Source organism: Carassius auratus, unplaced genomic scaffold (genome assembly GCF_003368295.1).
Source record: "Carassius auratus strain Wakin unplaced genomic scaffold, ASM336829v1 scaf_tig00021147, whole genome shotgun sequence".
NCBI lineage: Eukaryota > Metazoa > Chordata > Actinopteri > Cypriniformes > Cyprinidae > Carassius > Carassius auratus.
The window spans coordinates 30001-42717 of record NW_020525085.1 but is presented as its reverse complement, the minus strand read 5'-3'; the positions used below and the strand labels follow the sequence as shown (position 1 = coordinate 42717).

At 38.1% G+C, this 12717-nt stretch overlaps 1 protein-coding gene across 1 annotated transcript; it reads right to left on the bottom strand.

The window, feature by feature from the left end:
• Positions 1 to 223: 223 nt before the first annotated feature.
• Positions 224 to 3795, bottom strand: LOC113076744 (aquaporin-11-like). Its single transcript, XM_026249439.1, has 3 exons — positions 3155 to 3795; positions 1888 to 2004; positions 224 to 1497 (listed from the first exon to the last, which is right to left on the bottom strand). Exons 1-3 carry the CDS (start codon positions 3759 to 3761, stop codon positions 1385 to 1387), a joined length of 837 nt encoding a protein of 278 aa, XP_026105224.1. The 5' UTR covers positions 3762 to 3795; the 3' UTR covers positions 224 to 1384.
• Positions 3796 to 12717: the final 8922 nt, after the last annotated feature.

Here is a 12717-nt window from a genome sequence, read left to right as displayed (position 1 = left end):
AACGCCAAGTTATGTAAGCAACATCTCACAATTTTTCAATCTCATTTGTTCTGTTTTGCCTGTCTTTTGTTGCACGCTGAAGAAAAAAAAAACAAAAAAGCCTTTTCAGTTTCGTTCATCACATCTGTGATTTTACAAAGGGTCAGAGGTCCATCAGAAACCGGTTCACATCAGCCCGTTTGACCTCTCGGGTCAAATAACCACTGAGCCATGTGTAACTGAGCCATTTTATGTAACGTTTAATTACAGATTTTCACACTTCATGTAACTCTTCATAACACAGAAGCGTGTTATTATCTAATAATACACATTCTGCAGTTGCTCATAGATGCAGCACTCAATTCGGTCTGATCTTCCCAGGTTATTTTACCTAGAATAATCCAAAGGCACTGGAAAACTGTGCTCAAGATTACTATTGCTACAATAACATTTACCTGTTACTAGGTAAGAATCATCGCTAGTAGAATGTAATGCAAAATAGTATTCTAACACTTCAGCTCTCTTATTCCAGGAATGTCTGCTTGTTAAAAATATGATTTAACACATAAACAAAACATAACTCATTTACAGTTGATTCTTGGCACACAGGTCATGTGCTTTTTATGAGTGTTATGAATGTCATTATAGACTCACTGTGCTTCATGAATATGCATCTTGTTATTAAAAAGACATTTTAAGATTTTTCTGAAAGCATAGATTTCACCAAAACCCTTCTTTAAAAAAAAAAATAATAATTAAGGTCCCAGTTTAATTATTCAGGCTTTCTGCAGGTTAAGTGAAGGTCAATTTAAGACATTTAAAGACATTTTTAAGACCGTGAACATTGAATGAATACTACGTAATGATTTTCAAATCGAGATGCATTTTCTTGAGAAGCAAAATGACATAAAATAAGTCTTGTTTTATGAGAAACTGATCAAAATGAAGTGAACTTATGATTAAAACAAGAAGAATATTTTCTAGTAGTCTAAGAAAAATCTATTTAATTCAAAGGAAAAAGTTTTGAACTTTGTACTTGATTTAATTATGATTATACACTATATAATTAGAAAACAATTTATATTACTATATAAAGAATACAAGACTTTATATGTTCAGTTTGCATCTCAAGTGAATGTATCTTGGTTAAAGCATGTTTAGATATTCGTATTAGGGAAAAATACAAAGTTGTTTTTTTAAAGTGCATGCATCATTTAATACTATAACATAATGAATTTAAGACTTTCTTCTCTGATTTAAGATCTTTTAAGGCCTGAATTAAGACATTTTAAAACATGCAGAAACCCTGGTTATTACTTGGAGATGAGCTGGAGAATTACAGTATATATTCACAGTATATAAGCACTTATAAACGAGAAGTCAGTCTCTGTCATAAGGCCTTAATTCACTTCATCTTTTTTCTCTTGAGTCCATTAGAGTTCAGGTGCTTTGGAATTGTGCGTTTTCCTGAAATAGCAGGGATCACTTGGTCAAAAAGCAGCAGAGAGCCTGTCATACCTGTAAGATAAGTGGCAAAAACAGAATGAAGATACTAGAGCAACACATAGAGATATATATTTATAGCTTTTATTAACAAAAACTATGAGTTATCATGTACACATGCTATATTTAATGTCATTGGTTTGGTTTGATAGTACATTTACATGTAGAAATGCATGACATTATGCTTAAATGACTCTCAAACATTCTGCTGGGTAGTCTTTGTTCTTCATGACTATCATGCAAATATGATTTTCCTCTTTCACTAAAGACATTTCAGTGAATCTGCTTTTGTTATACTTGTTTGACTGGATACACTTGTTTTCCTAACAAAAATAATTGATTAGAGAACTGTCTCTAAAGGATTACATCAAAGGTCAGAGTGAATGTTGTAATACTAATGCTCACCCAGTATTGGTCCGATCCAGTACACAAAACTGTACTCCGCAAAACTGTTTCCAGGACAGGGGAACTGTACTGAGAACGCCAGTGCTGGGTTGAACACGGCCCCGGTGAGATGACCACCTTCACAAAATACAGTACAGACACTTCCTGAGTACAGCTTCACTGCAGTTATGATGCTGAAATATAAGACTAACTGACAGACGACAGACAAACAGAAAGACAGACTTACAGACCTACTGACAGACAGACAGACAGAAAGAGACAGAAAGACAGACCTACTGACAGACAGACAGACAGAAAGAGACAGACAGACAGAAAGACAGACTTACAGACCTACTGACAGACAGACAGAGACAGGCTGAAAGACAGACAGAAAGACAAACCTACTGACAGACAGAGACAGACAGAAAGACAGACTTACAGACAGAGACAGACAGACCTACTGACAGAAAGACAGACAGAAAGAAAAACCTACTGACAGACAGAGACAGACAGAAAGACAAACCTACTGACAGACAGACAGACCTACTGACAGAAAGACAGACAGACAGAGACAGACAGACAGAAAGACAGACTTACAGACAGAGACAGACAGACCTACTGACAGAAAGACAGACAGAAAGAAAAACCTACTGACAGACAGAGACAGACAGAAAGACAAACCTACTGACAGACAGACAGACCTACTGACAGAAAGACAGACAGACAGAGACAGACAGACAGAAAGACAAACCTACTGACAGACATACAGACAGACAGAGACCGACAGAAAGACAGACAGAGACCAACAGAAAGACAGACAGAAAGACAGACCTACTGACAGACAGAAAGACAGACAGAAAGACAAACCTACTGAGAGAAAAACAGACTTACAGACAGAAAAACAGACTTACACACAGACAGAGACAGACAGACAGACCTACTGACAGACAGAGACAGACCTACTGACAGACAGAGACAGACCTACTGACAGACCTACTGACAGAAAGAAAGACAGACCTACTGACAGACAGAAAGACAGACAGAGACAGACAGACCTACTGACAGACAGAGACAGACCTACTGACAGACAGAGACAGACCTACTGACAGACCTACTGACAGAAAGAAAGACAGACCTACTGACAGACAGAAAGACAGACAGAGACAGACAGACCTACTGACAGACAGACAGACTGAGACAGACAGAAAGACAGACAGACATATAGATAGTACCATGGTAGTGGTACCATGGTACTAAATAATTAGTATATTTGTACTATGGTACAAACCTGCATAGACTAATGTAGTGATGACAGCAGCTACCACAGGAACCCGATATTTTTCCTCCACCTTCTCCAGGTTAGACACCGCGGAGTGCATCACAAACGCGCAGCTCAGCTCCACCGCGGCGGCCTGCAGCAGAGGCGCGTTAACGGGGCTGTTCACGCATTTAAAGCCCGCTGCTGAGTGTTGCGCGTGCAGGTCAGAGAGCGCCAGTGCCCATACGTGAGGCATGACGCGCCGCGCCGCTACTGCCGCAATCAGCTGGCATGAGATCCGCGTCAGAGCGCATCCTCGCGTCAAAGCCCCGCGCCACAGCTGCTCCAGAGCGCCGCTCGGGTTACAGATCGCGCCGTGGAACGAAAGCGCGTGGACCACCGAGATGAGGTACGTGAGGGTCAGTGCGATCTGCGGCTCCAGTCCGCGCACCTCAGCGAGCAGCTTTAACTCATGCGTGCACGCGCACAGTTGAAACGTGGAAATCAGCTCCAGCACATAAATGATCCAGTTTCGATTTGGGAAGATATATAAAGCCGTCCTCCTCGCCACCTCGCTAAAAACTACAATCACTAGCAGTAAGGACAGGGAGACGGCGAGATCGGCCACCTCCGCCATCGCGGCGAATAATCGTGCTAAACTCCGATCAAGTTGGGCAACTTTACAACGGCCCCGCCTCCGCGCCGCTAACCCCGCCCACTTCAATTCAATCTGTGCAATTCACTGTGGTAAAATGCTTTGGCTCATGAATATTAAGTAGATGATAGTAGCTACTTCCTGGAGTGTCCAGACGCCTAAGATAATTCATATTCATGAGTCAGCCTTTATAGTGACAGTGATTCGTCGATTTGTCAGCTGATAAACGACCATGTCTGCCGTTCAGCCAATCAGAAGGACGCCTTGTTACATAAGTAATATTCATGAGCCAATTCTTTAGTTTAGTAGGATTTGTCAAGAACTTCATCCAGGGTTGCCAGAGATCACAAGAATAAACATTACATGAATAACCTTTATTCTAACAGAAATTTAAGCTTCATTTAATATAATATAATATAATATAATATAATATAATATAATATAAAAGTGAAAATAATATTATCTCATAAGTGAATATAAAATCTATGTAATCAGAAAGCATTTGTTTAGATTTAAATATATTTGAACAATCCCGAACTAATGTATGACTAATAATATAAATGAAGCCATTGCTCATCAGAGTGATGATGGTTGAGAGACAGTAAATCATGGATATTGCAACACTTTTTTTTAGTCACTGTGCATTCTGTTCATCTCAGACATGATGATGTGGGCAAAACAAAGAAGGTCAATAGTATCAAAGGTCAAAAAGGAAATTGATATGATACATAAACAGATAAATAGTTAATAAATCAAAAATCAAAATAATCAATTTATTTTGATTCAATTGTATACATTATCCCTAATAATAAGATTCAGGCTGCAGGAGCTTTATCACCTTTCTTTCACGATGGTAATCTTCAACATCGACTAGTCTGGTTAACTGCTAATTACCTGCAGAGGGCGCTAAGAAACTTAGTAATGGTGTTTCCATGACATCATTAGAGATTAACCTAATAATTTATTTATTTAAATATATAAAAAATATTTATTTTGTTACTCGTTGTTCTTAAGATATGTTTGTCTGACAAAATAGTAAATAACTTCATTATACATGTGTGTATAATATATACATCTCTCCGTCTGTCTGTCTCTCTCTCTATCTCTCCGTCTGTCTCTCTCTCCATCTCTCCGTCTGTCTGTCTGTCTCTCTCTCTATCTCTCCGTCCGTCTGTTTCTCTCTCCATCTCTCCATCTGTCTCCATCTCCATCTCTCCGTCTGTCTCTCTCTCTCTCCATCTCTCCGTCTGTCTCTCTCTCCATCTCTTCGTCTGTCTGTCTCTCTCCATCTCTCCGTCTGTCTCTCTCTCCATCTCTCCGTCTGTCTCTCTCTCTCCATCTCTCCGTCTGTCTCTCTCTCTCCATCTCTTCGTCTGTCTGTCTCTCTCTCCATCTCTCCGTCTGTCTCTCTCTCTCCATCTCTCCATCTCTCCGTCTGTCTGTCTCTCTCTCCATCTCTCCGTCTGTCTCTCTCTCTCCATCTCTCAGTCTGTCTGTCTGTCTCTCTCTCCATCTCTCGCCTGTCTCTCTTTCCATCTCTCCGTCTGTCTGTCTCTCTCTCTCCATCTCTCCGCCTGTCTCTCTCTACATCTCTCCGTCTGTCTGTCTCTCTTTCCATCTCTCCGTCTGTCTCTCTCTCTCCATCTCTCCGTCTGTCTGTCTCTCTCTCCATCTCTCCGTCTGTCTCTCTCTCTCCATCTCTCCGTCTGTCTCTCTCTCTCTCCATCTCTCCGTCTGTCTCTCTCTCCATCTCTCCGTCTGTCTCTCTCTCTCTCCATCTCTCGCCTGTCTCTCTCTACATCTCTCCGTCTGTCTGTCTGTCTCTCCATCTCTCCGTCTGTCTGTCTCTCTCTCCATCTCTCCGTCTGTCTGTCTCTCTCTCTCTCCATCTCTTCCTCTGTCTGTCTAGGCCTCATCCCTGTTATTTCTAAGTCAGATATCTAGAGTAGTATAATGAGATATCAGGCATGTGCTGTCTTTAATATTGCATGTTCCTCCTCCGTTGGCGCAGGTGACGCGTCTCGTGAGCGCAGCGCTGCGTGGGGAACTAATGACCACTGGTCTCGCCCGTGGGCGGCGCTTCTCGCAGCAGGTTTGTGTGTCTCTACAGCAGCAGTGAGACAGATAGACGGACCGGAGAAGACTGGAGCAGATGAGCGCGGAGAGACGCTGAATGCGTGACAGAGAGTGGGAGAGTCTGCTCGGGGAAATCACATTCGCGTCTTTGGACAGAGGTGAGTGCCGCCTGTTTTTGATCGCTGTCACGCGCGGCGATGCGCGGAGCCGCAGTCGCGTTCACCGGGATCTTGCGTGGGGCGCGTGTCTGTGGAGAGCAGACAGAGGAAGAGCTGCCTATTCATGAAAGACAGCACTCGGATGTGGATGTGGCTTTATCAGCAGGATTTGCTCTGATTATAGAGATTCTTCTCCTCGTTTATGTGGTTTGAAATCAAATAACAGCGTCTGATCTGTGCTTGAGTTACATGTGCCTCCAACACAAGGTATGCTCGCCTCATATTCAATCTAACAACATCCAAATATATGCGTGTTGTGTGATCATAATAATGACATCAGTCTTTGTGTATTGTTTCTATTATTTACCATGTGTTATGTTATATAAAAAACATTTATAATAACGTCAATATTTAATAGACGATAATACATATAAATATATAAATTATTATTATTATTATTAGTTAGTACATTATCATTAATTGAATAAACATTAATAGTGTCTGTGTGATACTTATATTTGAATAAGAATTTTGTTTTATTTGACAAATAATACAATCTGTAATATTAATACCATATAATTAAAGTTATTATTACTATTATTTATTATATTTATTATTACTTAGTTAAATATTAATATTAATATAATGATTGTAATATTTATTATTTAATATATAATTTTAGATATGTAAAATGTAATATATTTTAATGTGCCTTTTTTATGTTTTATTTGACTAAAAATACAATATGTTATAAAGAGTAATATTTAATTTATCTGTTTAATTTAATTAAATATAAAAATATATTCAAGATATATTCATATTATATATAAAAACGACACAATTAATAATTTTTTATTATTAGTTTTCATTATTATTAGTATTATTATAGCAAGGCTTCCATCTATTATTGTGTGTTTCCATTGTTGGTGTAGTTTATCAATTTATTTAAAACATTATTAATATTGTTGGCTCTTTGATGAATTGCTTATGTTCCTTTTGGATATTAGCATCTTCAAAATGCATAAATGTAAATGTTGAAAAAAGGGCTTATAGTTACCCAGCAGTCTGAAAATGCTCATTCAGTATTTACACTGCTGGGCGTGTAGAGCGGTTCATGACGGTCACTGTGTTCATACTGCACAAATGAGAAATCTGTAGTCAAACAATACTACAGGATTGCATATACATATTGTATTATATTTTGGAAAACAATATTGCGTTCTACTGAATGAAGTGACATTGGGAAATTCAGGTTTTCCAGTGAGTGTTTGGTTCTTTTTGGATCGTGTCCAAATTATGATTTTAAATACCATTAGCATTCCTTCAAGATTTTTGAATCTTTTCAGCGGTTGAAATACATTGGGCTTCCTTTTGCATGAAATGTAATGAAAATAAAACATGTTGTTAGCTCTCAATATGCTGTACCTTTCACAAGTGCATGTGTTTATTAAAAAGCATAAATTCTGAATGAGGATTTTAGGGTTATTCGTGTGGTTTATCACAGCGCTGTTGTTAGTATGGTTTCATTGCAGATGGTGGATTTGTGTCACATGCTGTAGATGATAGTGTAAGATAAGTGCAGCGGGCAGTGGTTCAGCTTGCTTTGGACTGAACTGGGTCACATTTATCAGCAAAAACCTTAAACCGGTTAAGTCAGGTGCATTTCTTCAGAGATATTACACCTGGCTCTGATATCTGTAAATGGCCTGCTGAAAATAGAAATACCTCACATATGTGCTTAAAAGGTAAAGAGGAAATAAGAAGCGGCTCTAATGCTTTCACTTCTGTACGAACCAAGTGACTTTTAATCAGTCTCATAATGTCATTGTTTAAGGGTATTTCTGCCATGACAACTCAACTCTCTGCTGCTATATGAGACCACCCCATATAATACAATATATGAAATCACCCCACAGCAGATCTGTACAGGTGGAGCTGGGGAAGGTGGAGGGTAGCAGAGTATTTGAATGTTTGAGCTGCAAGCTCATTGGCTGCTGATACCAAAAGAACCGATCAGCTGCGCCACGTGAATAATGATGTCATTATGTCAGAATGAGTTAGAATCTATCCGCATGCACCATTTAGTGTTTCATGATCTTTAAAAAATATATTTTTTAGCAATGAGATGGCATCGTTGTGTTGCATGTTTGGCGGAATGCCTATCAGTCTATTTTGGTCTAGGTGTGATGTAAGCATTTTTGTATGTGGGTCACTGATTGCTTGAAAGCACATGCAAGTCTGTGGATCTTTAGATAGTAATCAGTATCATTTTGGGGGGGGGGGGGGATTGTGCTGTCAGAATGAAGTGGGGGTCGGTGACTGTGAAATAAGGCACCATTGGGTCACACATCATCATATGCTTTCGGTAACACCCTGTTTTTCATCCCAAAACACGGGACAAAAAGGCAACCACCTCCTCACATACCCTCCAGATGTGCATTTAGCCCAGAAGCGCGGCTTTGACTTCATGCTCATTGTTATGTGAGTGTGCCTGAATGTACTTTATGATCGTTTGGCATTTTACTGTAAAAAAAAAAAAAAAAAAAAAATTTTGATAAGCAGGAGATTTCTCTTATCAGTACATATGCATTGTCTGTCTTTGGTTTTTAGGGCACTTAATTTGTCTCTCAAGAAATTATGCAATGTACGGTGGAAGGATGATGTGGAAATTTATAATTTAAAGGTCAAATAACACACCTGGGGCCTCATGGATAAAAATTGTGCTATCTGGATAAAACTAGGACATTCTATTCCAAATATATGAATATGAAGACTTGCATGCACAGATTTGTTTTATATAATTATATATAATATATATACTTATATAACTTGAATTCAGATTTTCTTTTTAATTTGTTTATGTTTTTGCCCATGCAAAACTCGTCACTATGATTCTAGAGCGTCATGGATGGTTGTCAATTCAGAAGCTAGTACCTTCAAGCTGCTATAAATGATATTTTTTAAATATCCTTTATAATTATTTTGGATATTCACTATAGGCTGAGGGTTGGAAAACTTTTAAAAATGTTTTTGAAAGAAGTCTCTTATGTTTACTAAGGCTGTATTTATTTGAAAACAGTACAGTAAAAACAGTAATATTGTGAAATATTATTGCAATTTAAAATATCTGTTTTCTCTGTGAATATACATTAAAATATAATTTATTGCTGTGATCAAAGCTGAATTTTCAGCATCATTACTCCACTTTTCAGTGTCACATGATCCTTCAGGAATAATTCTAATGCTAAATGTAATAAATATGCATATTTGCTGAAGAAGAATATTAATTGATATAAAAAAGCCTTTTGGACAATAGCATGCATGTGTTCCTAATTTGATTATAGAAATAATGGAAGAACCATGGCAGAGTAGAAAAAAGAGGTCACTGATGCGAGTAGAAGCGTGTGGGAATATTCGTTTTCCTGGTCTCTCTGCGAGTGTTACTAACAAAAGCAAGAATGTGGAGTGTGTTAGCCAGTTACAGCAGCGGACAATGCAGCTGCAGGGATTGGAATAAAAAGTTTTTTTCTTAACGTCACGTCCTTAAAGAAAAGCATTGTCACACAGGAAGAGTGTGGGAGTCATTGGTGGGCTCCTGTGGTCTGATCTGGCTCCTTTAGTGTCGTTGGGCAGATTTTCATTTGACAACTTAAAGGTATCATAAAACGAGCAGCCTTGATCTTTTGAAATGGTTCATTGTACTATGATTATACGCTGAAAAAACGTCTCACTCCACCTACCTTTAAAGATAAACAATGCTTAATTGGTGCTCAAAAACAGTTTTCAAGCATCTCATAATTGCATTGAAATTCATGTTGCACACACTCTTGTTATGCACGATTATAGTAAACTTTCTATGTGTCTTAAAAATTGGAGTTGCTCAAGATGTGTATAGCAAGAACTGGATGTAATGTTCAGAAACAGGAGAGTATAAACTAATTTACTTCTGCAAATCCAGTCCGTGGATCCTCTGAAGCTTGAGTGAGTGAGTTTGTAGCATGCGTTCGGGTTTTGATTTTGCATTCCTGTGGCCCAGTTTTCCCTGGCTTTTTAATGGTTATGCAATACCTGTCATTGTAGGTTATCGTCTCTGTGAGATGCCCCGAATCAGATCAGAAGTAATGAGCTGCAGTGTTTCTGCTCGCTTTTCTTATGTCAACCCCTGTCATTCAACCCAGCTCCGCCTCTTCCTCGCCCTTCGTTTGTGTAATCACACGATGGCATGACGTATATGCAATTATATCATTAAAGCACCCAAACATGTCTAAAGCATCGTTCAGTGACTGTTGGAGGAACTGGAGCACTGAGTGAGTTGATTCATCACAGGATCACACACGCCGTTATTTTGGCTCATTTCGTGCCAGAGACTGTCAGGTGTCCGAAAGTGAGTTTTGTTGGAGTAACTTGTAGATCTGTGTTGCACGAGCCACAAACTGTTTCAGATGATTCAGTCCAATTTGGTGAACTAGTTCATTCAGTTCACAACAAAAAGAATCGGTTCAAAAGAATGATTCGTTCGTGAATCGGACATCACTCCTGACTGTTTGCCTAAAGCTCTGGATAATGAGTAATACTGTTGAGTTTCTTGCACAGACTGATCGTTTCGCTTCTTAAGACCTCAATATATTGACATTAACCACGGCTATTTATTTTGTGTTATTTTATATGATTTTTTCAACTCTTAAAGTGACGCTAGCCATTGACTTGAACATTACCACTGACACTACTGCTCTACTGAAGAAAAAAAATCATGTTCATCTTGTAGATCAACATTTTCATTTTTGGGTGAACTATCCCTTTAAGAACTCCAAGTTCCACACTTAGTGATCTACCAAACTGGATGGTATTTTAAGGCATCATAAGTGATATTAAACTGGTTATACATCAGCCAAACACTTATATTAAGAGCATGTATTTCGATTTCCAGTTAGGAAGCTGCCTTAGAAGTAACCTTAGACAGCAAGAGTCTGTCCACCTGTTTCACATCACACAGATGCTTTGTGTGTCAGTCATTGTTTGAAATGGAAAATACCTGGATGAGTCTCATGAGTCTGACTCACTCTTGACCTCTCAAGCAGCACATGGCATGGACGGGAAGTTCATCAACAGCTTGAGTTCTTCTAAACTCTGTCTCTATGTTAATGACTAATTAAATAAGCTTCCTTTTTCTTATTTTAGAGATGACTCTACTCTGTCATCACTCATATTCCAGCTGAATCCTTTTTGAACTTTTCACTTCCCCACAGCATGAACCATAAAACATCTCACTCACTCTGATGTGACTAAGAGCTGTAAAAGAGTCCACATGCACATTTCATCCAATAGCATCCAACGTTCAGAAAGGGCCCACAGTTCTCAAAGTTCATTGGTTGATTTTCGTAAGTTAACTTCCTGTTAAGATTAAATGTGCATGCCAACATCACTCATAATGTTTATTGGTGAATGTTTAAGCTCACAAAAATGTCAGGCGTACTTTGACCTAATGGTTGATTAAGTGACATAATAAAGCACAGATATTACTGGGTTGTGAGGATCACAAATCTTTTTAAAATTCCCATTACATAGTTTAGCATATTAAAAGAGGAAGCTGGGACATAATTACACTATTGCTCCAAAAATTATATTTAAAATATTTGTATTTATAAAATCATTTAAATGATTTTTTTATTTGTATTGTTTTTGGAAATAAGTCTCTTCTGCTCAAAAGGGCTGCATTTATTCGATCAAAAAGACAGTAAAATCAGTGAAAAATTATTACAATTTAAAATTACTGTTTTCTTTTTGAATACATATTAAAATGTAATTTATGCTGAATTTTTAATCATCATTACTTTATCTCTTACACTATCCTTTAGAAATCAATATCAATAATATGCTGATTTGCTGTTAAGAAAATATTTCTGATAATTATGAATGTTCAGAACAGTTATACTTCAGTGGAAAATGTGCTACATTTTAATAGGTACTTTAATAGCCTTTAATTAATATCATATCTCAGCAAATAAATGCATGCATGATGTACGTATAGTACATACATGCATAAAACTGATCAGTCAATCTGGCAGCTTGTGGCTTAAAGCTGCAGTAGGTAACTTTTGTAAAAATATATTTTTTACATATTTGTTAAACCTGTCATTATGTCCTGACAGTAGAATATGAGACAGATAATCTGTGAAAAAATCAAGCTCCTCTGGCTCCTCCCAGTGTCCTATTGCCATTTGCAGAAAGTCATGCGCTCCCGGTAAGAAATCAACCAATCAGAGCTGCAGTCCGTAACTTTGTTTGTGTTCAAAATGTAGAAAAATGTATATAATAATCGAGGACACCATGAATCCATTTTCCAAACCGTGTTTTTAGCTTGTCCTGAATCACTAGGGTGCACCTATAATAAGTGTTTATATTCAGACTATTTTAGATTGCTTCGGGGGCACCGCGGCGGAGTAACCCAGTACCTTTGTGATTCTTCATAGACATAAACAGAGAGAAGTAGATCCGGCTACGATGTTCTTCCGCAAGACGCAAGCAGTTCTGTTTATTAACCGCTAGAGCATCAAAAGTTACCAACTGCAGCCTTAAATGGATACAACGTGGATGCTTTACAAAATACACACGCCCTTTGCAACCAATTAATTGTTGGTAAAACAAAAAAAAATATATTTTTTTATTTGTATTTTTATTTTGCATGTCTGCAAAAATCATATTTT